At 45.1% G+C, this 26,440-nt stretch overlaps 1 protein-coding gene across 5 annotated transcripts in view; it reads right to left on the bottom strand.

Annotated features, from left to right (window-relative positions):
- Positions 1-26,440, bottom strand: part of DOP1B (DOP1 leucine zipper like protein B) — a 108,924-nt gene that overhangs the window by 3,814 nt on the left and 78,670 nt on the right. For 3 of the 5 annotated variants that reach the window (XM_067739450.1, XM_067739452.1, XM_067739453.1), the window contains 10 exons: positions 23,839-23,894; positions 21,319-21,423; positions 21,155-21,221; positions 18,527-18,671; positions 12,954-13,039; positions 12,610-12,719; positions 12,340-12,486; positions 11,254-11,315; positions 10,621-10,749; positions 306-442 (listed from right to left, as the gene is read on the bottom strand). In XM_067739450.1, the coding sequence (XP_067595551.1) occupies positions 306-442; positions 10,621-10,749; positions 11,254-11,315; positions 12,340-12,486; positions 12,610-12,719; positions 12,954-13,039; positions 18,527-18,671; positions 21,155-21,221; positions 21,319-21,423; positions 23,839-23,894 (1,044 nt within the window). The remainder of the gene's footprint in view (positions 1-305; positions 443-10,620; positions 10,750-11,253; positions 11,316-12,339; positions 12,487-12,609; positions 12,720-12,953; positions 13,040-18,526; positions 18,672-21,154; positions 21,222-21,318; positions 21,424-23,838; positions 23,895-26,440) is intronic. The other 2 variants (XR_010943843.1, XM_067739451.1) reach the window with 2 other exon arrangements.

Genomic DNA, 26,440 nt, shown 5'->3' with positions numbered 1-26,440 from the left:
TGGTTAGGACTCAGCACTTTCACTGCCATGTCCTGGTCATGGAACTAAGATCCCGAAAGCCACATGGCATGGCCAAAAAAAAAGCAAATAATATCAAACTGTACAGATTAATTGGAATAACTGACGTTGAGAGAGCAACTAGGATTATAGGATAAAATATCTCTATTTAAGCAAGAGCTGACTATGCACTACCAACTTGATTGAAAATTTTGCAGATAAAATTAGATATATATGAAATATTATTCCTGAAAAAGCATTTCTAAAAGCTCCAATTTTGCTTTCAAGAGTAAAATATTTGCACTTACCAATTCAGAGACCATTATTGGCCACAGTGAAGTCAAATGTTGAGCAGATATTCTTAGCAGCAAAACTCTGAAAAAAAGAAACATCTGAGCAGCAGCTATGGATGTCTGTCCAACTCTGAGATTGTCTGTCAGGCGTTCTAAGGAAACAAGATTTTAGAGATGTCACACAAATAGGCAGTTTGGAGTTTCTCACTAGACAAAGAGGAATAATAAAATTGCAATTGCTTTGACATTTGACGAGAACCTCATACATGAGATGGGTGTTGGGAGAATGGTTCTGTGCCCCGTGTTTGCCCCCAGCACTGTTCTTTGCGAGGCACAGCAGTTTGTGGCTTTTGCTAAAGAAGTGAATCAAGTTCCTCTTATTCCCCTGCTGCAGCTGAGTAGAAAGGCAACAACTTCTGGCTCAAGCCAGAAATCCAGTGTGTGATCAATAAACATGTAATTATTCTTCTAAGAATATGAAACATGAGACACAGACACTGAAGAGTCTTTGGTGAGTGAGGGAACTATGAGATCATATAGATTGGTTGGCAGATGACACTATATTTTGGGGGTGAGGAGTGGCAAGTGAAGTGCGTGAATAAAATAGAATTATTCAGTAAAGTTTAGATTTGAGGACCATGATAAAAACTTTTAATTCCTGCAGGAAAAAGAAAAAAAGGTAAACTCTCTAGTCCCTAACAGTCTTCCCCACTTCTCCACTGAAATAACTGTTTGCAGAATGTGATTTTTTCCCATAATTTGAGGTTTCTTAGGACGATGACAAATTGCCACAGGAAATAGCTGAACTATGGTCATGCCGCTTAAGATTCGCTGTAGTAAATTAGTAATAAACTTCTCTTTACTTGAGGTAGCTTAAATGAGTTTTGTTTTGTTTTTGCGATACGTGGATGTCTCACTGCTGTGGCCTCTCCTGTTGCGGAGCACAGGCTCTGGACGCGCAGGCTCAGCAGCCATGGCTCACGGGCTCAGCCGCTCTGAGGCATGTGGGATCTTCCCGGACCGGGGCACAAACTCGTGTCCCCTGCATTGGCAGGCGGACTCTCAACCACTGCACCACCAGGGAAGCCCTTAAGTGGGTTTTTACTTCTTGCCTTTAAAAATACTCTGACCAAATGAAGGATCGTGCATAGATCAGACACTTGACAAACAGGTTGGCATTTTTAAAGAGTGGTTTGTGCTTTTGGTTCTGGACAAGATGGAGTAAGTATAATACATCCTATTTATCTAACTGCAAACAAATAAACAAACAAAAACCTTGAACAAAAATACATAAACCAACTATCAGAAAAGAGGTGAAGGAAACATGGCAGGACTGGGTAGGAACCTTGGGACTTAAGGAATGACCTGGAAGTGGGTTCCATGTGGTTTTTAAATTTTTTATTTTATTGCAGCTTAGGCAATTGAAAAGAATGTAACCTGGAATGCCAAAAGTCTCAACTTGAATGAGAAAAGATACCCAAAAGACACCAATGCAGAGATAATACAGAGGTTGGAATTACTGGAAAAGGATTTTAAAGCCGCTATCTAAAAATACTCTAATAACCAATTATGGACGCTTGAAACAAATAAGAAATAGAAAGTGGCAGCAAAAAAATACAAGATACAAAGAAAAGTCAAATAGAAATTTTAGAACTAAAAAATATAATCACCAAGATAGAAAAACTTACTGTTGAGCTCAATAGCAGAATGGAGATGACAGAGGAAGAGGGGAATTCAGGACACAATCAATAGAAATTATGTGAGCTGAACAAAGGAGAGAGAAAATATCAGAAAAAAAAAATGAACAGAGTCTCATAGACCAGTGGGACAACAAAAGACCTAACATTTGTGCACTGGAATCACAGAAAAAGAGAAAAAAGAGTATAGGTTGGAAAAATATTTTAAAAATAATGACTGAAAACTTTCCAAATGTGGTGAAAGACATATATCTACAAATAAAACAAGCTGAGTGAACTCTAAAAGGGATAAAACCAAAGAAATCATGTTCAGTCACATAATCAAACTTCTGAAAACTAAAGACAAAGAAAAAAATCTTGATAGCAATCAGAGGGAAATTATACATTACCTAAAAGGGAGAATAATTCGAATAATAGCAGATTTCTCCTTAGAAACCATAGAGTCAGAAAGAAGTTGCCATTTTCAAGTGCTGAAAGAAAAGAACTTCAACCCAGAATTTTTCTATTTCCAATGAAAACATCCTTCCAGAATAAAGGTGAAAGAAAAAAAACAACAACAACCAAACCAAACCAAGATGAATGAAGGTGAAAAAAAAAAGACTCAATGAAGGAGAACAGTGCCAACAGATTTGCACTAGAAGAATGGCTAAATGATGTTCTTCAGACAGAAAGGAAATGATAATGGTAGGAAACATGGAACATCAGGAATGACTAAAGAGCAATAGAAAGGGTAAATAAATGAGTATAAATAATATCCTTTCCTCTTGAGTATTTATGTTGGACAGTGAAAGCAAAAAGTGTATCTCTATCTCCTTTGGTTCTAGTATGTAAATGTAGTATTTCAGACAACTATATCATATGGGAGAAGAGAAAAGCAAATGGTGGTAAAATATTGATACTAGTAGACCACAGTAAGTATGTATATTCTATGTTCACTGTAAGCCCTAGAGCAACCACTGCAAAAAGCTATATAAAGAGATATACCCCCAAACCACTTTAAATAAATCAAAATGGAATGCCAAAAAAATGTTCAAGTAACCTCAGGAAAATAGGAAAAGGGAAACAAAATGAATGAAAAGGAACAAACAGAAAATAAATAAAATGGCATAATATATCCTGACATGACATGTCAATTAAAAGAGATTGGTTGAATGGATAAAAGGAATGACCCAGTTGTATGCTATCTTACACAAAACTCACTTCAAATATAACAATATGGCTTCCCTGGTGGCACAGTGGTTAAGAATCCACCTGCCAATGCAGGGGACACGGGTTCGAGCCCTGGTCCAGGAAGATCCCACATGCTGCGGAGCAACTAAGCCCATGTGCCACAACTACTGAGCCTGCGCTCTAGAGCCCGCGAACCACAACTACTGAGCCCGTGTGCCACAACTACTGAAGTCCGCACACCTAGAGCCCATGCTCTGCAACAAGAGAAGCCACCACAATGAGAAGCCCGCGCACCACAACAAAGAGTAGCCCCCGCTCGCCCCAGCTAGAGAAAGCTCGCGCAGCAACAAAGACCCAACACAACCAAAAATAAATGAAATAAATAAATTTTTAAAAAAGATAAAACTACTTAAAAATATATAACAATATAAGTAGGTTAAAGGTAAAAGGATGGAAAAAGATACAATATGCAAACATTTTAAGAAAGCTGGAGTGGCACTATTAATATAGGACAGAATAGACTTCAGAGCAAAGGAAAGTACCAGGGTCAAAGAGGGACATTACACAGTGGTAAGGTCAGTTCAACAAGAAGATATAACATTCCTAAATGTCTGTGCACCAAACAACAGAGGTGTAAAATACTTGAAGAAAGAACTGCCGGACTCAAAGAAGAATAAGTACTGACAACTGTAGCTGAACTTCAACATCCCTATCCCATGACTGACAGAACTCCTAGGAAAACAGTCAGTAAGGATATAGAAGAACTGAGCAATACCTTCAGGCAACAGGATCTAATAAACACTTGTAGAACACTCCACTCAACACCAGCAGGATACATCTCATTACGTGCTCGTGGAACATTCACCAAGACTGCTTTACGACCCATGATATTACCGAACTTCAACAAATTTAAATCCTACAGAGAATGTTCTCTGACCATAATGGAATCAAACTGGAAATTAATAACAGAAAGATAACCAGAAACACTTGGAAATTAACAAACTTCTAAATTAGATATGGGGTGAAGAAGTATCAAAGGAAATAAAAAATATAAAGAAATGAATGAAAATTACAATATACCCGATTTCGTGGAATGGAGTTAAAGTACTGCTGAGAGGGAAATTTATAGCACTAAATGTTCACATTATAAAAGAAGAAAACACTCAAATCTATAATCCAAGCCTCTACCTCACGAGACCAGAAAAAGAACAAAATAAAACCAAAGCAAGGACGAAGAAGGGCATAATAAAAAGCAGAAATAAATGAAACTGGACACAAAACAAACAAAAATAATGTAGAAAAATCAAATTAAAATGTGGTTATTCGAAAAGGACAAGAAAAGTGATAAACCTCTAGAAAGACTGACCAAAAAAGAGAGAAAGCAAATTACCAATATCAGGAATGAAAGAAGGGGTATCTCTAAAGACATCAAAAGGATAACGAGGGACTTCCCTGGTGGCTGAGTGGTTAAGACTCCACGTTCCCAATGCAGGGGGCCTGGGTTTGATCCCTGGACAGGGAACTAGATACCACATACATGCTGCAACTAAGAGCTCACAAGCCACAACTAAGAAGCCCATGTGCCTCAACTAAGGAGTCGGCAAGCTACAACTAAAAGGAGACCACCTGCCGCAACTAAGACCCAGTGCAACCAAATAAATAAATAAATATTAAAAAATAAAAATGTTAAAAAGAAAGGATAATGACATTTGAATTACTGTTTAAATGGGAATGCAAAATGGTACGTCCACTCTGGAAAACAGTTCGGCCGTTTCTTATAAAGTTAAACACACGTTTACCATAGAACCCAGTAAACAAACCCTTGTGCATTTATCCCAGCTTGCAGGATCTTAGTTCCCTGACCAGGGACTGAACCTGGGCCCTCTGCAGTGAAAGCACAGAGTCCTAACCACTGGATCGCCAGAGGCTTCTTTCTTTTTTTTTTTTTTTTTAATTTATTTATTTCATTTATCTTATTTTTGGCTGCACTGGGTCTTTGTTGCTGTGCGTGGGCTTTTCTCTAGTTGCGGCGAGCGGGGGATACTCTTTGTTGCAGTGCGCGGGCTTCTCATTGTGGTGGCTTCTCTTGTTGTGGAGCACAGGCTCTAGGCACGCGGGCTCAGTAGTTGTGGCTCACGGGCTCTAGAGCACAGGCTCAGTAGTTGTGGCACACGGGCTTAGTTGCTCCATGGCATGTGGGATCTTCCTGGACCAGGGCTCGAACCCGTGTCCCCTGCATTGGCGGGCGGATTCTTAACCACTGCGCTACCAGGGAAGCCCCTAGGCTTTATTCCTAATAACCAAAGACTAGAACAACCCAGATGTCCGTCAGGTAAATGGATAAATGAACTGAGGTACACCCATAAAATGGAGTGTTAGTACTCATTAAAAAAGATCAAACTCTCTATACACCCATGAACATACCCCACTCGCCTTTGGATGGATCTCAAAAGCACTGTACTAAACGAAAAAAGCTAATCTCAAAAGGTGACATTTACATAATACGTATGATGTATGATTCCATTTATATAACATTAAAGTGATGGAGAACAGATCAGCGGTTTCCAGGGGTTAGCGCTGGGTGGAGGGTGTGACTATACAAAGCAGTGAGTGACGTGAGGGTGTCGCTTTGTAGCGAGGGAAGAGTTCTAAATCCTGGCTGTGGTGTTGGCTCCAAGAATTTGTATGTGGGAACTAGACGCACAGACACACACACAAAGAATGCATTGTAGAAACTGGTGAAATCTGAAAAAATCTCAAGTTGAGTTATGGTAATATTCCCACATCGATTTCCTGGTTTTGATGAGGGACTATGCTTATGTGAGATGTTATCATGGGGGAAGCTGGACGAACAGTACACAGGAACACCAGGTACTATTTGTGTAACTTCTTGTGAGTCTTAATCTACTTCGAGATAAAAAGTATTAAAAAAAAAGTGGTTTGTACACACGGGGCATATTTCATATTGACGCTCCAAATAAAAGCTAAATTCGTGAGATGATTCTTCAGCCAAGATGATCTATTTTAGAATCTCTAATATTCCTTTCTTAGCTGAGTGATAAACCTTACAAGCTGAAGGAGTCCTGGGTGAGCAGAGCCAGAGAAAGCCCTGAGCCAGAATGTCTGCACCACTGTCAAGGTCGCAGAACCTCGTTTAGGCTGGCCACATAACCTTGCTGAGCCCATTCCCCATCTGTGAAACTCACCTGCCTCAAAGGGTACCTGCTAAAGAACACAGCCTGCTGTTGGGAGCCAGAGGGCTCAGACTTCAGTCCAGGGTGTGCCAGTTAGTGGCAATGCAACTTTACGCAGGTGTTAATTTCTCTGAGCACCAGTATCCTGATGTGAAAATGGAGCTAATAGAGGACAATGAAGAAAACTTAAAAGATGGGAAGGACTTCAATGGACCTGGAATGATCCACACTCATCAGCCTAGAGGGAACAGTGTTCCCTCTAGACATTTCTGATCCCCTCATCAGGGGCCTTTGTAGCCTGTCCTCCTTTCATCCTAGACAAGCAGCATTTTATCGTCCCTCCTGTTTAAAAAATAATTGCTTTGAGCCGATTTACTTCTTTTGAGATCAATGCAAAATTTATGTCACTACGAGCCAAGATGTGAGAGGCTGCTCAGTTCTGCACCGAGTGCCTCGATCGACCTCTTCCAGTGCTACCTGATGGTGATCAGTTGGGGGTGAGGACCCCAGAGGAGAGATGCCAGACCTTCCCCATTCCTGCCTCTTTTGATTTGGTCTCAACTATTCACCAGGGTGTGCAACTCAGGAGCTTCTGGATGCCTCTGCTCCCTTGACTGGGGCGTCATTGCTCCATGGGGCCAGTCAATGTCCCGAGACTGTCAGAGAACGTTCTGAATCCCATCACCCCAGGACCTTAGGGAAGCTGGGGACGATGACAATACAGAGGCAAGGGCTTTGCAGTTAGTAAAAAATGGAAGGGGGTAAACATGTTTACTTCTTCCTCTTATTTTTTTAAAACAAGGACTCAAACAGGTATTTTTATTTTATTTTATTTTTTATTTTTTGGCTGCATTGTGTGGAATGAGGGATCTTAGCTCCCCAGCCAAGGATAGAACCCGTGCCACCTGCAGTGTAAGTGCGAAGCCCTAACCACTGGACCGCCAGGGAAATCCACTCTACTTTTTCAAACATGTGGTATTTTTTTTTTTTTTTTTGGCGGTACACGGGCCTCTCACTGTTGTGGCCTCTCCCGTTGTGGAGCACAAGCTCCGGACGCGCAGGCTCGGCGGTCATGGCTCACGGGCCCAGCCGCTCTGCGGCACGTGGGATCCTCCTGGACTGGGGCACGAACCCGTGTCCCCTGCATCGGCAGGCGGACTCTCAACCACTGCGCCACCAGGGAAGCCCCATGTAGTATTTTTTTTTTAAAAAAAACCCAGCACTTGAGCTATCCAAAGTGGAGGGTATTTATTTGGAGAAATTCCTCTTTCCCCAAGGGCCCGCAGACTATCTCCTATTTAAAGTCAGCATTATGCTGACTTTCATATATGTTGTATGTATATAATATTATGTTGCCTCTACTTCTCTCTCCCTCTCTGAGCCATGATTTCTCAGAATTGGATGTTTACACCCTGCCATAGTCAGATTCTCCATACCACTGATTGAAAAAGGCCATTGTCTGTTCTCTTCTTGTTCTACACATCTAATACTGTCTCTTTAGCTCTCTGGGCCTCACCCCAGGTTTTAGGAGAGTGTGTGATGGGACATGGGGGAGAGAAGGCGCAGGTGTTTCTCCCAAAGTGAGAAGGCATGGGGCTTCCCCGGTGGCACAGTGGTTGAGAATCTGCCTGCCGATGCAGGGGACGTGGGTTTGTGCCCCGGTCCGGGAAGATCCCACATGCCGCGGAGCGGCTGGGCCCGTGAGCCATGGCCGCTGAGCCTGCACGTCCGGAGCCTGTGCTCCGCAACGGGAGAGGCCACAACAGTGAGAGGCCCGCGTACCGCAAAAAAAAAAAAAAAAAAAGTGAGAAGGCATGGCAAGGCTTGTACAATGCACTGCCTACCATGCTCGCCTGCTGAGAAAGTGAACTTCACGCTGCGCTTCTGGACCACTGTCTGATGGCCAGGGGCATAAAGCACCACCACAGATGCCGCCTGTGAACTAGAGGAGATGTGGTTCCCGTTGTTCTTTCTCCCCTTTAAATCCTGTAAGTATGCAACGAAGTTCAGCTTTGACTCTGCACTGAGCAAAGTCTCTGGAGGGCTGCCACCACCTTTAACGGCATTCCTGGCCACCCTCTGATCCAAGCAGCCTCCTGCTAGTGATTCAAGTAAGGATTTGTCAATATCTGAATATTCACTTTCATACATTTTAAGTATTCAAGACGTTAGGTCATGAACATCTCCTTACCTGCTTTACAGGCTGAAATTATGTCAGTAGAAGTATAATGGTATTTTCACTGTTGCAAATATAAAATACTGTCATAATTAATACCCGTGAAAGCTGTTAATGTTTTGTCCTAAAATAATTAAGACCTTTCAAGTGGTTAATCAAGTAGGGACGCGGGCTGAGAATTAATAAAAATATTTAGGAAAAACACATGCTTTGTGAGCCGACAGATATTTATAAGAGCATTTTTTAAGAGGGTACAGTAAGAGATTTATATCATAATTCTATGTGGAAACAACCTGAATGTTCAACTGGTGAACTGGAACAAACCACAGAATGGAATACTATAGATAAATAGCAATAAAAAGAAATAAGCTACTGATAAATACAACAGAATGAATGACTCTCAAATACAAGAGGCCAGTCTCAAAGGCTACATACTGTCCAATCACATTCACATTTATAGGACATTCCAGAAAAGATGAAACTATATGAACAGAAAGAAGATTCAGTGGTTGATAGGGTCAGGGGGTAAGGGCAGGAGATGCCTTCTGAGGGGCACGAGTGAACTTTCTGGGGTGATGGAAATGTTCTGAATCTTGACTGCCGTGGTGGTTACGTGACTACATGTGTTTATCAAAATTCATAGAACTGTATAGCCAGAACTGTATGTAAATTATACTTTAATAAGTCTGAGCACCCCAAAAGGATTTACACCGTAATTCTAATATTTGTAAAATTGTTTGTTATACTAGCCTTCATGATATTTAATACAATTCTTGAAAGCTTGTTTATTTTATTATATTCCATTTAGGCTACGTGTCTTAAGGAAAACACATTCCTGTTTGAGAGTTCTTTTGTATCTTGGAGGAGGATGAATTAAAACAGAATGCTCACTTCGCCAACTCAACATTTTATGAGGAGGGGGAAAAACCTTTAAAACCATGTATAACATCCACAATCATTCACTTTTGAAGCAGACAAAGAATACCGCGAGTATGAAGAAGAGAAAAGACTGCTACAGAAAAATCAGGTACTTCTCCAAAATCTTGCTCTGTCACTGGCCTCACTTAGTATCTGCACTGCAGGAGGGATCCAGCAGGAGACAGTGCTGAAGAAGCACAGCCAGACTTTAAAAAACAACCTAATAAAAACTAATAGCATTATAGGACTTCCTGGTGGCGCAGTGGTTAAGAATCCACCTGCCAATGCAGGGGACACAGGTTCAAGCCCTGGTCTGGGAGGATCCCACATGCCATGGAGCAACTAAGCCCGTGTGCGACAACTACTGAGCCTGCACTCTAGACCCCGCGAGCCACAACTATTGAAGCCCCCATGCCTAGAGCCCATGCTCTGCAACAAGAGAAGCCACCGCAATGAGAAGCCCGTGCACCACAACGAAGAGTAGCCCCTGCTCGCCGCAACTAGTGAAAAGCTTGTGCACAGCAACAAAGACCCAACACAGCCCAAAATAAATATCTTAAAAAATTTTAAAAACTAATAGCATTATAATAATTGATTTTTGTCTTGCCTTTTCAAAAAAAATAAATTTATTTATTTCTATGTTATTTTCAGCTGTGTTGGGTCTTCGTTGCTGTGCACGGGCTTTCTCTAGTTGTGGCGAGCGGGGGCTACTCTTCCTTGTAGTGTGCAGGCTTCTCTTTGTTGTGGCTTCTCTTGTTGCGGAGCACGGGCTCTAGGCACGCGGGCTTCAGTAGCTGTGGCACGTGGGCTCAGTAGTTGTGGCTCACAGGCTCCAGAACACAGGCTCAATAGTTGTAGCGCACGGGCTTAGTTGCTCCGCGGCATGTGGGATCTTCCTGGACCAGGGCTCGAACCTGTGGCCCCTACATTGGCAGGTGGATTCTTAACCACTGCACCAGCAGGAACGTCCCATAATAACTGATTTTTAAAATAAAGTTTCAGATTTACCGATATATTTCCAAAGTTCTTCTACAATCACCTCTGCTGAGTACTCATTTAACGTCTGACCATTCCACCAACACCTGCCCTGGGCCCCTCTGGTTTCCAGCCATGTCGGCCACTCTGGGCCTGTCTCTTTTGGCGGGGGTGGGCTGGGGGAGGGCAGGACTTCTTACCTTGGATCAGAGGAAGGTAAAGGTGGTACTGATCAAGTTCTCCACTTAAGACAGCAAAAGCCTGGCGCTTTAGCAGCATGGCTTTCTGCTCAAAACTTGAGAACAGTTTTAAAGAACTGCTCTGCATGGCTGGAATAAATAGAGCAAATAAGTTCCATTTAGTGAGAACACTACAATGAGAGGTAAGTGATGAGAAATTCCTACTATTCCTATCTTCCCTGGTGAAAGATCATGATCTTGATTAAGGGCATGCAGTTGTTACTCAAGTATTTACATTTATAAAAGTTCTTATTTCTTTCATGATACTGAGTGATGGGGTATTTGAAGAGGATATGAGGTACAGGAAAGCACTCCTAACCAATTGTGGTCAACTTATCATTACTTTCAAAAGTATTTTCTCCGCTATAAAACTGCAAAAAAGGTAGTTGAAGGCGTTCGTGTCAATAGACTGGAAATGGGAAGGCTCATTGACGTAGTCCCGACATATTCTGCACATCACATTACACTCTGTGGCCGAAATGGCACTAAAAAAGGTTTGAGCTGGGCTCTGAAATACGTGGTAAAAGCTGGTTATGACCAAAAGGAATCGGTCCTTTAAAGTGTGACTTATGTGCACATAACAGAAGAACTTACTCATTAAATCTTTAAACATTGTTTTCTCATGAGTCAGAAGATGGTCAATAATGGATTTCCAACTGGATATTAAAAAAAGCAAAATTAATTAAATATGCAAAGGGTGACAGTCTGATTAAAAGCATCAAGAAAAGAACATGTCCCTTTAAGATCTATTAAAAACTGCTTTCTGAAAAGTTAGTGAAAGGGATGAATAGTTTTTATATAAGGAAACGTTAAGCGAAAGCTTTTCATTTATAACCTTAACATAGGGAATGAATAACATGGGGAATAATGAATAATTCCCAGCTCACAATAAAAGAAAACACAAATTGTCAAGGTACCTTGGCTTTCACAAGGGTGGCCCTTAAATGTGTTCACACAGATGATGTCCATACACTTGTGTTAATGGAAAGAATGGGGGTTGTGAAGACAAACACCACTTGTTCTCAACGGGTTCCCCACAGTGCAACAGGATTACAGCCATGGCCGCTGGTGGTGGCTGGGCAAACCCTCAGCCCACATAAAGAAGCTGACCAGTCTCCACCGTCTCCCCCTGCCATTAATGAAGACCTGTTCAGTCAAGCCAGGGGCAGAGTTACGGGTGGTTCTGTTGACCTCCAAGAAAAAGGCACAGCTAGTTCATCCTGTGCCTGGGATTCCATGGATCTCCGCTGCCCGCGCAGAGCCTGGCCAGCCTCAAGGTCTCAGTGAGGAATCGGGGAGTGTGAGCCGAGAAGTGGGGTAAGGACACCTTAGTGTCGCCATGGAGTCCCGTCATCTTAATGCTGGCCAAGCATTTTGTGATTACAAGATAAAGCAGTACTAGACCAAGTACCACTGGAGCCCCATGCAGTGCTCTTTAGGAAAAATGTGCTCTCTTACTTGAAATTCTTCTCCTGATTAAAAAAAGCCACCTTTGTAGTTTTGAGAAGACTTAATTCTGTTCCCAGAAATACAGTTAACCCGTGAGTGGTGTCCTATGATTTGGGTTGATGCTAGCTGTGCTTCCATTTCAGGAATGAGAATTAATTACAGAAACCCAAACACTTTTCCACTTGAAGATTCAGGGCACGTTTTTTTTTTTATCAGGACAGCATTTCTTACTGCACACAAGAAGTGTCCATCTGGAAGAAGGCCGGGTCCAAGAATAATTCCAGGACTTCTTTTTTCCAGGCTCGTTTCGTGTAGGCATAACCGCTTAGAGAGCTCAGCAGCTGGGCGCCAGCCCGGAAGCTGGGGGCATTGTAGGCACTGAAAGGGGTGGGAAGGGGAAAGGGCCAAGGTCAGAGATGGTGCAAGGAACCCCGCTGGACACATTTCCCATAAGCTACCTTTCCACACGTGGGTGGGGTACAATGGAGAAGGTGGCGTTACCTGTGATTGCGTAAGTAAGGAAAAACATAGTAAAGCAAACGTGAGATCAACGGCACCGCTCTCTCCTTCTCATCACTTCGATAAACCATGTCCAGGAGGGATGCCAGAACCTAGAAGAACAGGACCACCAGAAAACAGAAATCTCCTAAAGCAGGCGGCAATACAAAATTCAGTCCCCGGGGTATACACAGCCTAACAAGACAACTCCACGGGGCAGCGTGAGGCCAATTCTGGCTTATGAACTCACCCGGGACGGTGCAGCCCGTGCGCCCTGGCCCCTGAGAATGAACGCCCTCACAAAGCCTCACTTCTGTGGGGGGATGACAAGCCAGATGCATATGTACCTCTGCCAGGAGGGAGAGGGCTTGCACGCTGTACACCGAAGGGGCAGACGCAGGCACCATTGCTGACGCGGGGGCAGCAGCATCTGCTGAAAGAGGCATGTGTGTTTTAATCAGGACAATAGGTCACCATTTATGCCCCCAAAGCATCAGATGAACTTGAGTCATGAGCTCCCGCCTTTCACACTGACTCTGTACGTACGTACATGTTACATATTCTTCTCTGCTAACATGTTCAACTTCAGCAACTAAGAATCTGGGTATTTTGATCAAATAAATCAGCACCAACTCACTGTCTTCCTCCCTGCTTCTATTCTCATCACCATGTTTGGAGCTTCAACATCCCCCTGGATGACCCCTCTAACATCCTGGCCTCCGAGCCCCTTAGTCTTTTCTTTTCCAGCAAGCTTTTATTTTGTTCCAGCTCAGCCAGCCACTGTCACCATCATACCCTTGACCTCATGAATTTCCAAAGTCTCCATTTGCAGCACCCTACAGTGACCACATCTTACCTTTCCTGCTCACTTACTCCTGGAATGCTGCTCTGACAATTTCCTGAAACCTTGCACAAGCCTCCAACGCCCTGAGTTCACGTCCTTCACTACCTATCAATCCCCCCAGGTCTTCACTTCTCTATCTCCCCACCCACACCCGTGGTCTATCGTCCACCTTGCAAACATCCTTCACTTTTTTGCTTCTCTCTCCCTCTGAAGCACTCACCTAGAAAAATGCAAAGCTGGCTAAACCCAATGATTGCCTATGCAGTTCTATGCAGCTAAATGCTCTGGAGAAAACCAGACTACTCTGAAACAGATCTCACTTTACTTCATGACTGTGCAACTCAAAAATGACCTGATGCTACTAGATAACCCTCCCCCACGTCCCTCAGCGCTGTGCTGGCTTTCCCAGTCTCCAACATAGTTCTTTCACCTCCTCCCTCCATAACCATCGATACCTGTCCCTCCTCAGCTGGTAACCTCATCTCATGTTTCATTTAGAAAATTAATGTAAACAAACAGAAACGCCCTCAGTTTGGCCCCTATGTGTTATTAACCTGGAACATTTATATCCGTGTTCTCTGCCTTGTCTCCGGTTTTGTTTTGTTTTTTTTTTTGCGGTATGCGGGCCTCTCACTGTTGTGGCCTCTCCCGTTGTGGAGCACAGGCTCCGGACGCGCAGGCTCAGCGGCCATGGCTCACGGGCCCAGCCGCTCCGCGGCATGTGGGATCTTCCCGGACTGGGTCATGAACCCGTGTCCCCTGCATCGGCGGGCGGACTCTCAACCACTGTGCCACCAGGGAAGCCCTGGCAGGCGGATTCTTAACCACTGCGCCACCGAGGAAGTCCCATGACTTTGGTTTTTGGTTTAAACAATTGATTGAGGTGGAAAAGTCTGAAGCAAGAACATTCTGGAGAGGGAGATGGAGCTTGGGTTTGCATGTGTTACATTTGAGATGTCTGGGAAGGAATCAGAAAAGGTCAGCAGCGTAGGAGGAAAAACCAAGAGAACATGGAGTCGTGGAAACTATGAGAAGAGAGTGTTTCCAGAAGCACAGTGTTTCCGGAAACACTCCAGAGAGTGTTTCCTGTGCTCTGCAATGGGAGAGGCCACAACAGTGAGAGGCCCACGTACCGTTAAAAAAAAAAAAAAAAAAAAAAGAATCCACCTGCCAACGCAGGGCTCGAGCCCTGGTCCGGGAAGATCCCACGTGCCATGGAGCAACTAAGCCCGTGCGCCACAACTACTGAGCCTGCGCCCTAGAGCCCGCGAACCACAACTACTGAGACCGCGAGCCACAACTACTGAAGCCCGTGCACCCAGAACCCGTGCTCCACAACAGGAGAAGCCACCGCAATGAGAAGCCCGCGCACCGCAACTAAGAGTAGCCCCCACTCGCCCGCAACTAGAGAAAGCCCATGTTCAGCAATGAAGACCCAACGTGGCCAAAAATAAATAAAACAAAAAACCAAACAACAAAAACCCCAAAGTCATCCTTGTTTGCCTTTTTTTTCTTTAAACTACCATTTCCAATCCATCGGCAAGTTCTGTTGATGCTGCACTCACACCAGTCCACCTTTCTCTAGAGCCCATGCCTCTAAGCCAGAATCTTCTCCTGCCCAAAGCACCATGAGATGCTTTTAACTGAACTCCCAGTTTCTGTTCTCGGTTGCTGCAGCCCACATCGCTCCCGGCAGCCAAACTGATGTTTTCTGAAAACTCAATAAGAGCCTGTCACTGCTCCAAACAGTTTAATGGTTTCCCACAGCAAGTGGGCTGATGGCCAAGCTCTTAAGTGTGCTCTGCATCAAGCCGGACAACCTTCCACCCCCGCTCTCGCCCTGACCTTGCATGACCACACATTAGGCTCCAGCCAAGCTGATCTTCAGGTTTCCTGGGCCTGGCCCACTCCCACCTCAAGGACTCGCCATCCCCTCTGGGCAGCGCCTTCCCGGATCTTTGCATGGCTTCCCCCTTACGTTGTATTTCTCAGCACAACTGACACTTCCTTGGGGACATGTTCTGCAACATCTGAAGTGGCCCCCAGCCCCACTCCCATTAAAAAAAAAAAACACTTTCATTTTGGAGTAACTTTGTATTTCCAGAGGAGTTGAAAGATACCTTTGTTAATTTACTTTGGACCATCACCTTCCGCATCCCCCCGCCCCACGAGAGCAGAGGCCCTGCTCATTTTGTTTCCTGCTGCATCACCAGCATCTAGAACACAGTGCATGGCACACGCCAGACGCAAACATACAGGAAGGACCCTGCACGTGCACTGCACACAGAAGAACTCTAAGTGGAGAAACACATCATTTGAGGCCTCATTCTGTTTCATGATTTAGACGGCCAGTATGCATACTTAGTTTGTTCAAGACTGAAACAAAGCATAGTGTATGATCCAAAGAGTCTTTTGGTACTCTATAATTTGCTAATTAAGACTTATTGAGAAGCCCCCAAATCACCTCCAGCTTTGGAATTCTATGCTTTCTTTCTTTATTTTATTTATTTATTGCTTTCTTTTTTTTTTTTTTTTTTTTTTTTGCGGTATGCGGGCCTCTCACTGTTGTGGCCTCTCCCGTTGCGGAGCACAGGCTCCGGACGCGCAGGCTCAGCGGCCATGGCTCACGGGCCCAGCCGCTCCACTGCATGTGGGATCTTCCCAGACCGGGGCACGAACCCGCGGCCCCTGCATCAGCAGGTGGACTCTCAACCACTGCGCCACCAGGGAAGCCCTGCCTTCTTTTTTAAAATAAAAATCAGGTAATCATTTTACTACAGTACTGTCTTGAGGTTAAATTTAATTACTGCACAAAAGCCAGGCTCAGCTGCACTGGTGGTGGAGAAGCAGTTTAATCCCTATATCGGGAATAACTGAGGGCAGATGAGGCAAGGAGTTGCACGAGCTCTCTTTCCCTAGAACCACAACTATAATCATAACCGCAGCCTGAGAAAGCATAATTGTTGGTTTACATTAGTAAATGACAGCATACTAGTTATAGGATCTTCATTACAGAGTAAAGTATAATTATTTTCTTATGTAAACCACAAAACTAGCTGTCAAACAAATATGGCAGAAGGAATGGAGGGGGTACTACGGCCTGTCTGTCTAACACCATCCTTCCTCCTCCTGCAAGAGAAGCCTCTCTTGGGTAGGAGCCCGTTTCTCGGAGCTCCAGCGCACCAGCCTTTCCTCTCCTCCTCTGGGTCAGCCACAGGCCCAGAACAGCCAACCGGAATCTTTGCGTGAGACTTGATGAACTTCATCTGAACACCTAGCTCCCGCTCTGACTAAAACCAGATGTAGACGCTTGGGCTTTTCCTGTACATGGGCCAGAAAGTTTTGTGCTGCTCTGTTTCTACACGCCTGAAGTGGGTTTCGTTTACTTGCAAGAGAAAAGAGCCCAGACTTCTTGACACACCTTCCTTTGTATATTAAAAACCACAAATTCAGCTTTGCTTCTGCTGATATAACTACCGCTAACAATAATGACAGAGGTCATAAAGTATGACAGAACTAGCAGCTTTTGAACACTGACCTTGTGGTGGGCACTGCGCTATGTAGTTCCGACTGAGAACTTAGATGTAATTTTTTTGCTCGTGTTAATAAAACTGAGACCAGGGCTTCCCTGGTGGCGCAGTGGTTGAGAGTCCGCCTGCCGATGCAGGGGACACGGGTTCGTGCCCCGGTCCGGGAAGATCCCACATGCCGTGGAGTGGCTGAGCCCGTGAGCCATGGCCGCTGGGCCTGCGCATCCGGAGCCTGTGCTCCACAACGGGAGAGGCCACAACAGTGAGAGGCCCACATACCAGAAAAAAAAAAAAAACTGAGCCCAAACTGATTTTCTTGTCCAGTGTTGAGCGACACTGGGACTGGGCATACTTTCCTGTCTGTGTTAAATAATACTGAGAGCTTGCAAAAATAATTACTTGCTCTAGGATATGCCTAATTCTGAAAGAAAAACTCAACCAACTAAAGTGGCTCACTTATCAAAATGAGCAGCATCTCGTCAACATCCCCTTCTGGACCCTCGCCTAGTGCTGCGCCCACCAATGCAAAGGTATCTTATTACTGACTCTGCCCCAGGCCCCACCTGGAAAGATCTGCCACAAACAACTCAGCCAAGGCCCTACAACCTTATAAATGTCCTCCCCAAACCTCCCCTAAAGCTGAGACACCCCTATGACCCAGCCAAGCTTCTCCCTCACTGCAGCAGGTCTAGTAACCTGAGATGCGCTTGACGATACATTCGCCCGGCGGTCTCTAGGGCACCGGCAATCGACAGTCTACCCTGTTGCATTTAATTCAGACTCCTCAGGAGTATCTGGCTGATCAGCGGTCCTCCGAGTAAACAGATGAGTCTCCTTTGAGAGTCTCCAGACCATTTTCCCAGGAAGCTGTAACTAACGACAAGGCTGGGCTGTGCCTACTCTGTGCGGCCTCCGTGATAAAATCTTCACCACTCAGGCAATGACCAAACACGAGGGTCATCGAGAGGCGGGGGTGTGTTGGCCAGAAATGAAATACAACATCAACTGCCTGACGATAGTGAGCTGGTTTACTAAGTTTTCTTTCCACGGCTCCACAAAAAGAAAAACATACATTCTCCTGTTCTTTATCCCACACAGATTTCTATCACTGAGTCTGTGCAAATTATCTTGGGAAGTTACTTTCTTGGACCCCCATCTCGGCTCAGTGAGGGCTTAACACGGTAGCATGGGCCACTCGGGACCCTTCCAACGGAATCCTATTGTTCAGTATACATACAACGTATGTTGTAAGAAGTAAAGCCAGTTTACTTTTAAGGCAAAACTAGACCCACTAGCTGGCATTGGGCATTCCTTTTTTTTTTTTTGTGGTACGCGGGCCTCTCACTGTTGCCTCTCCCATTGTGGAGCACAGGCTCCGGACGCGCAGGCTCAGCGGCCATGGCTCACGGGCCCAGCTGCTCCGCGGCATGTGGGATCTTCCCGGACCGGGGCACGAACCCGTGTCCCCTGCATCGGCAGGCGGACTCTCAGCCACTGCGCCACCAGGGAAGCCCTGGGCATTACATTTTGACCCTTCTACACCTACCGTGCAAATCTTCCTCCTCATCAGATTCTTCTAGAGAGATCTGAGGCTGAGCCTTCACTTCCAGGTTTCTGCTCAGCCAGCTGGTTTGTTCCAAGGAAGAGCCAGCAATGTTCCCGACAGCTTCTAGAATTTTTTGAGTGACTTCCTGAGAGTAGTCAGGAGAAAGAGGAAAGGAAGTTAGTTAAGGAAAAGAATCCTAAAATAGCACCATCTGATATAAATATAATGCAAGCCGCAGCTGTGAACCACGCAGGTAATACCAAGTTTTCTAGGAGCTACATTAAAAGAAGAAACAAGTTCATAATGTTTAACACAATATATCCAACAGAGTATCAATATATAATCAATATAAAATTGTTAGCGAGGTTACACATTCTTTGTTATGAAGTCTTTGAAATCTGCTGTGTGTTTAGTTACAGCACATTCACTTCAGACAAGCCACATTTCAAGGGCTCAACAGACACTCGTGGCTCAGGCTACTCTCTGACCAACTTGGGTAAAACAGAGACACAGGAAGTCACAGCGGCACAACACGTTTGGCAGATTAGATTTCCAGTTTCTTTAGGACCATGGATTCTTGCTAGAAATGCATCTTTGAATAATACAGGAAACAAAACTGCATAAATTAAATTGACGCGAGGGTGAAGTGAGGAGTCATCCGTGTCAGGAGTTCCATGAGGAACGGATTTGGTCAAGTAGCTGGGACGGAGGTAGAAACACTGAGTGGGTATCATCGAGCGTTGCCAGCTAAGAGGGGCTGTACGTCCCTGACGTCTGAGAACTGAACAGTCCTGACTTCCACTACGAGCCCAGCAGCTGTCTTCGGGCATGAAGCAAGAGAACATCTGCCTGCCGGTGGCAAGGGGGGTGCACCCGTGGGAACTGTCCGTGGTGCACCTGGGCAGAGGTGTGGGGTGGATGATGGCGGCAAGGAAGGTCAAGAATAATCAGATGGACCTGGGGATGATCACACTGAGTGAAGTAAGTCAGAGAAAGACAAATACCATTTGCTATCACTTCTATGTGGAATCTAAAATATGACACAAATGAACTTAACTACGAAATAGAAACAGACTCACAGACGTAGAGAACAGACTTGTGGTTGCCAAGGTGGGTGGGGTGGGGGAGGGATCGAGTGAGAGTTTGGGATTAGCAGATGCAAAGTAGTATATATACAGGATGGATAAACAACAAGGACCTGCTGTAGAGCACAGGGAGCTGTATTCAACATCCTGTGATAAACAGAATGGAAAAGAATATGAAAAAGGATATGTATATACGTGTATAACTGAGTCACTCTGCTGTACAGCAGAAATTAACACTATAAATCAACTCTACTTCAATAAAATAAATTCTTAAAAGCAGATCAAGAAAAGGGGTTGAGGACTTAGAAGAGCTCCCATTTCAAGCGCAGTGAATGGATGGGAAGGAAGTTGGGGTGCCTGGAAACAGCAGGAAGGAGTCAGTGTCAGGGAGGCTGGGACATCCTGGGGTGGAAGCAGAGGCCCACCTGGCCCTCTGACGAACAGGAGCAGAGCGAGCCGCACCAGCTGCGGTGGTGCCTGTGGCTACAGTCCGGCCGATGGACTGGAAACGGAGGGGCTGCAGCAGGCAACAGCCCATGGGAGGGGGAGGGCTTCCAGGTGAGTGCAGGAGGTGCCACCCAAGGGCTGGGCTGCAGCACTTGCCCTTGGGTGATGCTTTCTTCTCTACCGGTTGAGTCAAAGGAGTCACTGTGCTTTACGCAGAACTCTAGTGCCTCAGAATCAGGAACTGGACAGATATTTCACAAACGCCAGGGATCACAGCGATTAGCAGTAATATCACCAAAGCCATAAACTACACAACCCAGTTTAAAGGCTTTGACTCAAAAAGCTCCTCACTCAAGGATTATAATGGTTGCAAAATAGTGACTTTTCTAACTCCTTCATCACTTCTATGTATTATTACTATTATTATATTTATTTATTTAGTTTTTCAATACGCGGGCCTCTCACTGTTGTGGCGTCTCCCGTTGCGGAGCACAGGCTCCGGACGCGCAGGCTCAGTGACCATGGCTCACGGGCCCAGCCGCTCCGCGGCATGTGGGATCTTCCTGGACCGGGGCACGAACCCGCGTCCCCTGCATCGGCAGGCGGACTGTCAACCACTGCGCCACCAGGGAAGCCCCATCTATGTATTATTGATAGTTGGCATTCTACTCAAAGGAGAAGATTTTCCTTCTCCTATGGGTGAGTTTTACTTTGTTTTTCAGTGTTTCTGAAATTTCCTGTGGGTCTATATTGCTTTAAAAAGACGGGGGAAGGTTCTAAGGAAAGTAATCTGTGCATAAAGATAGACTTATTTTTCCAATCATGCCGCAGAGTAAGTCCGCATACATCTGTGTACAGTGGGAAGCGAGAGGGTGCCTTGTAAACTGCACGGTCGATGGGTCAAGTCTAACACGAGAACCTTCATCAGGAGATTGTACAGAGTCCTCTAAAGACAGTAACGGAGGGAACCAGACGCGGGAACAAATGCAAATCTAAGATCTGGTTCTGCCCAATGTTTACTCTCTCCAGTGAGAGCCTCTAAAGGTGGGCGATACTCCTGGGACAGTAACAGCCTGCCAGACTTGCACATACAGACCTGCAGATCTTTTTGATCCTTCTTGCTCTCCAGGTTGGGAGTTCTTGTTACAAAGTCGTTCAGCATGCTGTTGAGAGACAATCAGCTTCAGACCGAGAACGCTGCAGATATAAAAACATGTTCCCGAAGAAAAACACGGTGACATGAGTGCAGGGACACGGTACCTGAGAAGCAGAAAATAACCAGGGGGAGCGAGATTCAACTGCACGGACTCCTTTAACACACCCAGCAGCGAAGGGAAGTTTGCTTGCAAGGCTGTTGCTGGGAGCCTATTTAAAAAAAAAGAAAGAAAGAAAAAATATCCAACCCTGAACAGGTCAAAACAAAATGTTACTTATAAGCACATTTTAGATCCGGGTGGTTGGAAAGCACAGGAAGATGGCATATCCGCCTGACCTGTTTGCTCTTTTTTAAATTACAATACACACAAGCTAAATTTTGGTATTCTGCCAAGAACTTGGAGTTTGGAGACCTGCAACCCTGCTGACAGGTCAGATGCCCCTGGTTTCCTCGTCTATAACGTGAAAGCCTGGAACTAGAGGACGGTCTGATCTCTGGGCCTGTCTGGCTCTACCATTCAGCCTCTCTGACGTCGCTGGAAACACAGAGTCAACCTTCAGAAGGTCACAGAGGGCAAGGTCAGGCCTCAGGAAAACAAGGACTCGGATTATGGCTACGGAGCGAGGCTGCACAGCACAAAAGGCAGAGGTTGGCCGCAGCCAGAGGGCCCCAGGTTCAAGTCCTCGTCCCTGACTTACTGCCTCCTGACTGACCTGGGCAGGGCCTCCTCTGTAAAAGGAGGCCGCAGCTCCTGCAGCTGCTGGGAAGGCTCAGATATCACTTAGGCCCCTGCAACAGGCGCTTGCTAGTGATATAATTCACATTAGTTACCACGAGAAGGGACCAGCTCATCTTTACCTCCTGCAGGAAAGAAGTACAGGGATGCTTGTGGTGCAGGATGAACAGCTGGTCTGAGCTCAACCCTAGACCCAGGGACTCCTGGGACCGTGACCCTTCTTGCCACCTCAGGGTACAGTGAGTCGGAATAACCACGGAACATGAACCTGTTAACCGGGGAGCTTGCAGCTGGTGGTCAGATGTGAACCCCCTGAGATACATGAGAATACTGAGGCTTCCTTGAGACGGCGCTACACTCCCTTCACCCTCCTTACTGCAGCCGAGAACACCCCACACGATGGAGGGGTCCGGGAGCCGCACCCGGGACCTGCCATAAGATCTGCACGAGGCCCAGCACAGCGTCCTTTCTACCCGTGGAGAAACACCTGGGGGACTCCTATAGCTGAGACCCCTGCATGCCGACATTCAGCAAAGTAAACCCACGCAGAAGCCATCCGGCAGAAAACATGGCAAAGCATTGAGGACAGCACCAAAAATAATCCCTTCTCCTTTTTCTAAAAGAGGTCCTTAAAATCCCCCCTCCTTTTTTGGTATCAATTTAACGCAAACTGGTTCTTCTAAAGTTTACCAGGCCTCACATAAAGCTTTGCTGACGTAAGTATTTAAGCTATAGCACCCAGATTTTAAAATGTCAGATTTGATCTCTGCAGAAAGAAAAAGTAAAATCATCAGGGTATTCCCATGCCTCGAGAGGAAATAAGGACACCATTCAGATACTTTCTGAACTAAACCTCTCCAGTAATCAAGAAACACAATGTGGGGGGGGTGGCAGGGAGGGATAAATGAGGAGTTTGGGATTAAAATGTACACACTATTATATATTAAATAGATAAACAGGGACTTCCCTGGTGGTCCAGTGGTAAAGAATCCGCCTTACAATGCAGGGAACGTGGGTTCGATCCCTGGTTAGGGAACTAAGATCGCACATGGCCGCAGGGCAACTAAGCCTGAGCGCCGCAACTACTGAGCTTGCACGTCTCAACTAGAGAGCCTGTGTGCCGCAAACTACAGAGCCCATGCGCTCTGGAACCCTCGCACCACAACTACAGAGCCAACGTGCCCTGGAGCCTGCGAACCACAACTAGAGAGAGAAAACCTGCACACCACAACTAGAGAAAGCCCGCACGCCCCAACGAAAGATGCCACGTGCCGCAACTAAGACCCGACACAGCCAAAAATAAATTAAATAAATAAATAAATAATAAGGGACTTCCCTGGTGGCACAGTGGTTAAGAATCCTCCTGCCAATGCACGGGACACGGGTTCGAGCCCTGGTCTGGGAAGATCCCACATGCCATGGAGCAACTAAGCCCGTGTGCCACAACTACTGAGCCTGCGCTCTAGAGCCTGCGAGCCACAACTACTGAGCCCGCAAGCCACAACTACTGAAGCCCGCGCGCTGCAATGAAGAGTAGCCCCCGCTCACCGCAACTAGAGAAAGCCTGCGTGCAGCAACGGAGACCCAACGCAGCCAAAATTAATTAATTAATTTAAAAATAAATAAATCTTAAAAAAATAAACAATAGCACCAGGAACTATATTCAATATTTTATAATAACCTATAGTGGAAAAGTATCTGAAAAAGTACATATATATATATATATATATATATATAGGAATCATTTTGCTGTACACCTGAAACTAACAACATTGTAAATCAATGATACTTCAGTTAAAAGAAAAAATGGAAATACAATCAGAGGAATTATTTATAATCATTGCAATAGCATCTATAATTGAGAAACGTCTTTGAGGGGCTGCATTACCTTTGGATGAAAGCATAGCAAAACTGCAACACAGGGACATCCACGAGGGGCGATTTCTGAAAATTAAAGCAAAGCTAATTACTCCTAGTTGGTAGGAAATAAGGCTAAAAAAGAATTCAAATACAGAAATGAAACAGATTCTATATCCTAACAAAGCAAATGTTTGCAGCTAGAGTCTTTCAAATATAATAATAGAAAGTATCCCCCAAGTGAAACAAAAACAAATGTATCCTATGAGGTCCCAAATCATTAGTGCCCCTCTCATCAGACTCCCAGAGTCATTCCCTTTATGTTTACCTACTTCCCATTCCAGGCTTTTAACAAGTATTTAGGGAAGATTTGGCATTATAACTGAACCTCCCCCCAAACACAAAGTTGGTGGCCAAAGTTGGCCCTCGGGAGCTACAGTTGAGAGACAACGCCAAATTTGAATTCTTAGCTCCAGGAATTCCCTCAAACGGCCCAGACAACTTCCCTAAATCCCAAATGGCTGGAACTACTTAGAAATAGGTTTCAAGACACACATTTTTTCCCTTCTTGCTTGTAAAAGGCTATTTGTCGAAGTCGAGCCAATTAACTAAACTAACCACAAAATGTAATTTTGTTATTCAAAACGCCAAAAACCACTCAGCCAGACGACATCTAGGTTTTTTTATTTTTTAAGCCCAGGAGTTGCAGGTGTCTGCAGATCCTCCGGTAACATGAAGGAACAAAACCTGAAAGCGCCTGCTCTGTGTGTAAAGCTGCTGCAGGGCCAGCTCCCCCGTGGCTGCAGCTGTGACCCCATCCGTGGGGACCGACCCGCAACGCGGAAGAGCAATCTCCCGCCAGCTAGACCTGCTCAGAGATGTAAATGCCAACCCACCCAGGACCTGATGCTGCCGCTGCCCGCCTGCACCACCCTGCTCCCCCTCTTCAGGGTCCATTACTTTAACATTTCCGTTCAAGAGTAAAAGGCAGCAGGCTACCAGGCATTTGGGAGACTGGGGGCAGGCGTCCAACAGACGCCGTGAAGTTGCCCATTTTACATCTGACTGTTTAAGCGCTTGGCCAGTTCCATCATCTGGCCTCACAGTGTCAATCTGTAGGCTGCCTTATCTTCTTTCCCCCACGAGAATACAGGCTGACCGTAGGCAGGAACAGTGTCAACTATTTAGGACTCCCCACTACGATGCAGACTTGATTTTCAATAAACACGTGGAATGAAGGAAGAGGACCAGAGCCCCGAGTGTAACTGACTGGTTAGAAGCCCCGAGCGGCCTTCCCAGTGTGGACATTTCTGCAGAGGGTGCCCCTGTGCCACGTGCCTTTCAGAGGAAGAGCTTCAAGTGGGGAGTTCTCCTCCAAGGCAGGCAGAGCCAAAAGTGCTAAAGGTATTCTTGGTCAGCTTTTCCACTCTGGGGTGAGAATGGCTGAACACATCTCTGATTCCAAGGTTTAGCTTTTGTTCACCACCCTTAGTGTTATGACCTTAATATCTAAAAAGAAGATTTCTTTTATCTGCTGTAAAATTTTTTTATTTGGGTAGAATATACTTGACAAAATCTACCATTTTAAACATTTTTAAGTGTACAGGGCATCCAGTATATTCACATTGTTGGGCAACTATGACCACCATTCATGTGCAGAACTTTTCCATCTTCCCAAACTGAAACTCTGTCCCCATTAACTCCCATTCCCTCCTCCCCCACAGTCCCTAGTGACCATCATTCTTCTTTCTGTCTCTATGGAGTTGACTACTCTGGGTCCCCCAGATAAGTGGAATCATATAATACTGTCCTTTTGGACAGTATACTGTCCAGTATAGACAGTATACAATAATACCGTCTATTATTCCCCTTAGCATAATGCTGTCAAGGTTCATCCACGGTACAGCATGTGTCAGAATTCCATTCCTTTTTAAGGCTGAATGATAGACAGTCCATTGCAGGTACAGACCTCATTTTGTTTATCCATTCATCCATGGACACTTGGGCTGTTTCTACCTTTTGGCTATTGCGATTCATGCTGTTATGAACCCTGGCGTACAAATATCTGCTGGATTACAACTATTTTTTAGCAAAATCACTTGGTCCACTCCCTTAATTTTCACTTAGGGAATTATTCTTAAATTGTTCCTAACTGTATAATTTTAAATTACCTAAGAGAAGGCAATTATTTCAAAGTTGGAACAAATCCCTGCTTTCTATCAAATTAATTAAGAACAAAACAGCTCCAACACTTTCAACGAAGAGGTCTGCTTTGGTAAAACCAAAAATCTCTCAGGCAGGAAACTGTTAAACCACACGGTCTGTTCTGTTGCAAAGTCACTGTGCATAAATGAAAAGGTGCCCCCCCTCGAAACTGGGCAGAAAAACTGTAAGAGCTTTGTGGTTCAATCACGTCACCCTTCAAAGGCCACTGCCTTCCCTGCAGCCAGATGAAATCTCTTCTTTCTCAGCACGTCCAGGATGAGTCAAGTCCTCTGACGTGTATTTTGTACCTTTGTAAAAATTATGCAGACTTTTAACTCGCCCGTTGACAAAGATGCTCTCCTTGACCTAGTCAGGCTCCTCTGAACCCTCTTCTTTTTCTTCTCCTTTTTTTTGAATTTTAAATCATA

Source organism: Pseudorca crassidens, chromosome 5, assembly GCF_039906515.1.
Source record: "Pseudorca crassidens isolate mPseCra1 chromosome 5, mPseCra1.hap1, whole genome shotgun sequence".
Classification (NCBI taxonomy): domain Eukaryota; kingdom Metazoa; phylum Chordata; class Mammalia; order Artiodactyla; family Delphinidae; genus Pseudorca; species Pseudorca crassidens.
Note: the sequence above shows the minus strand (reverse complement) of the source record. Positions and strands in the feature narration are given on the sequence as shown.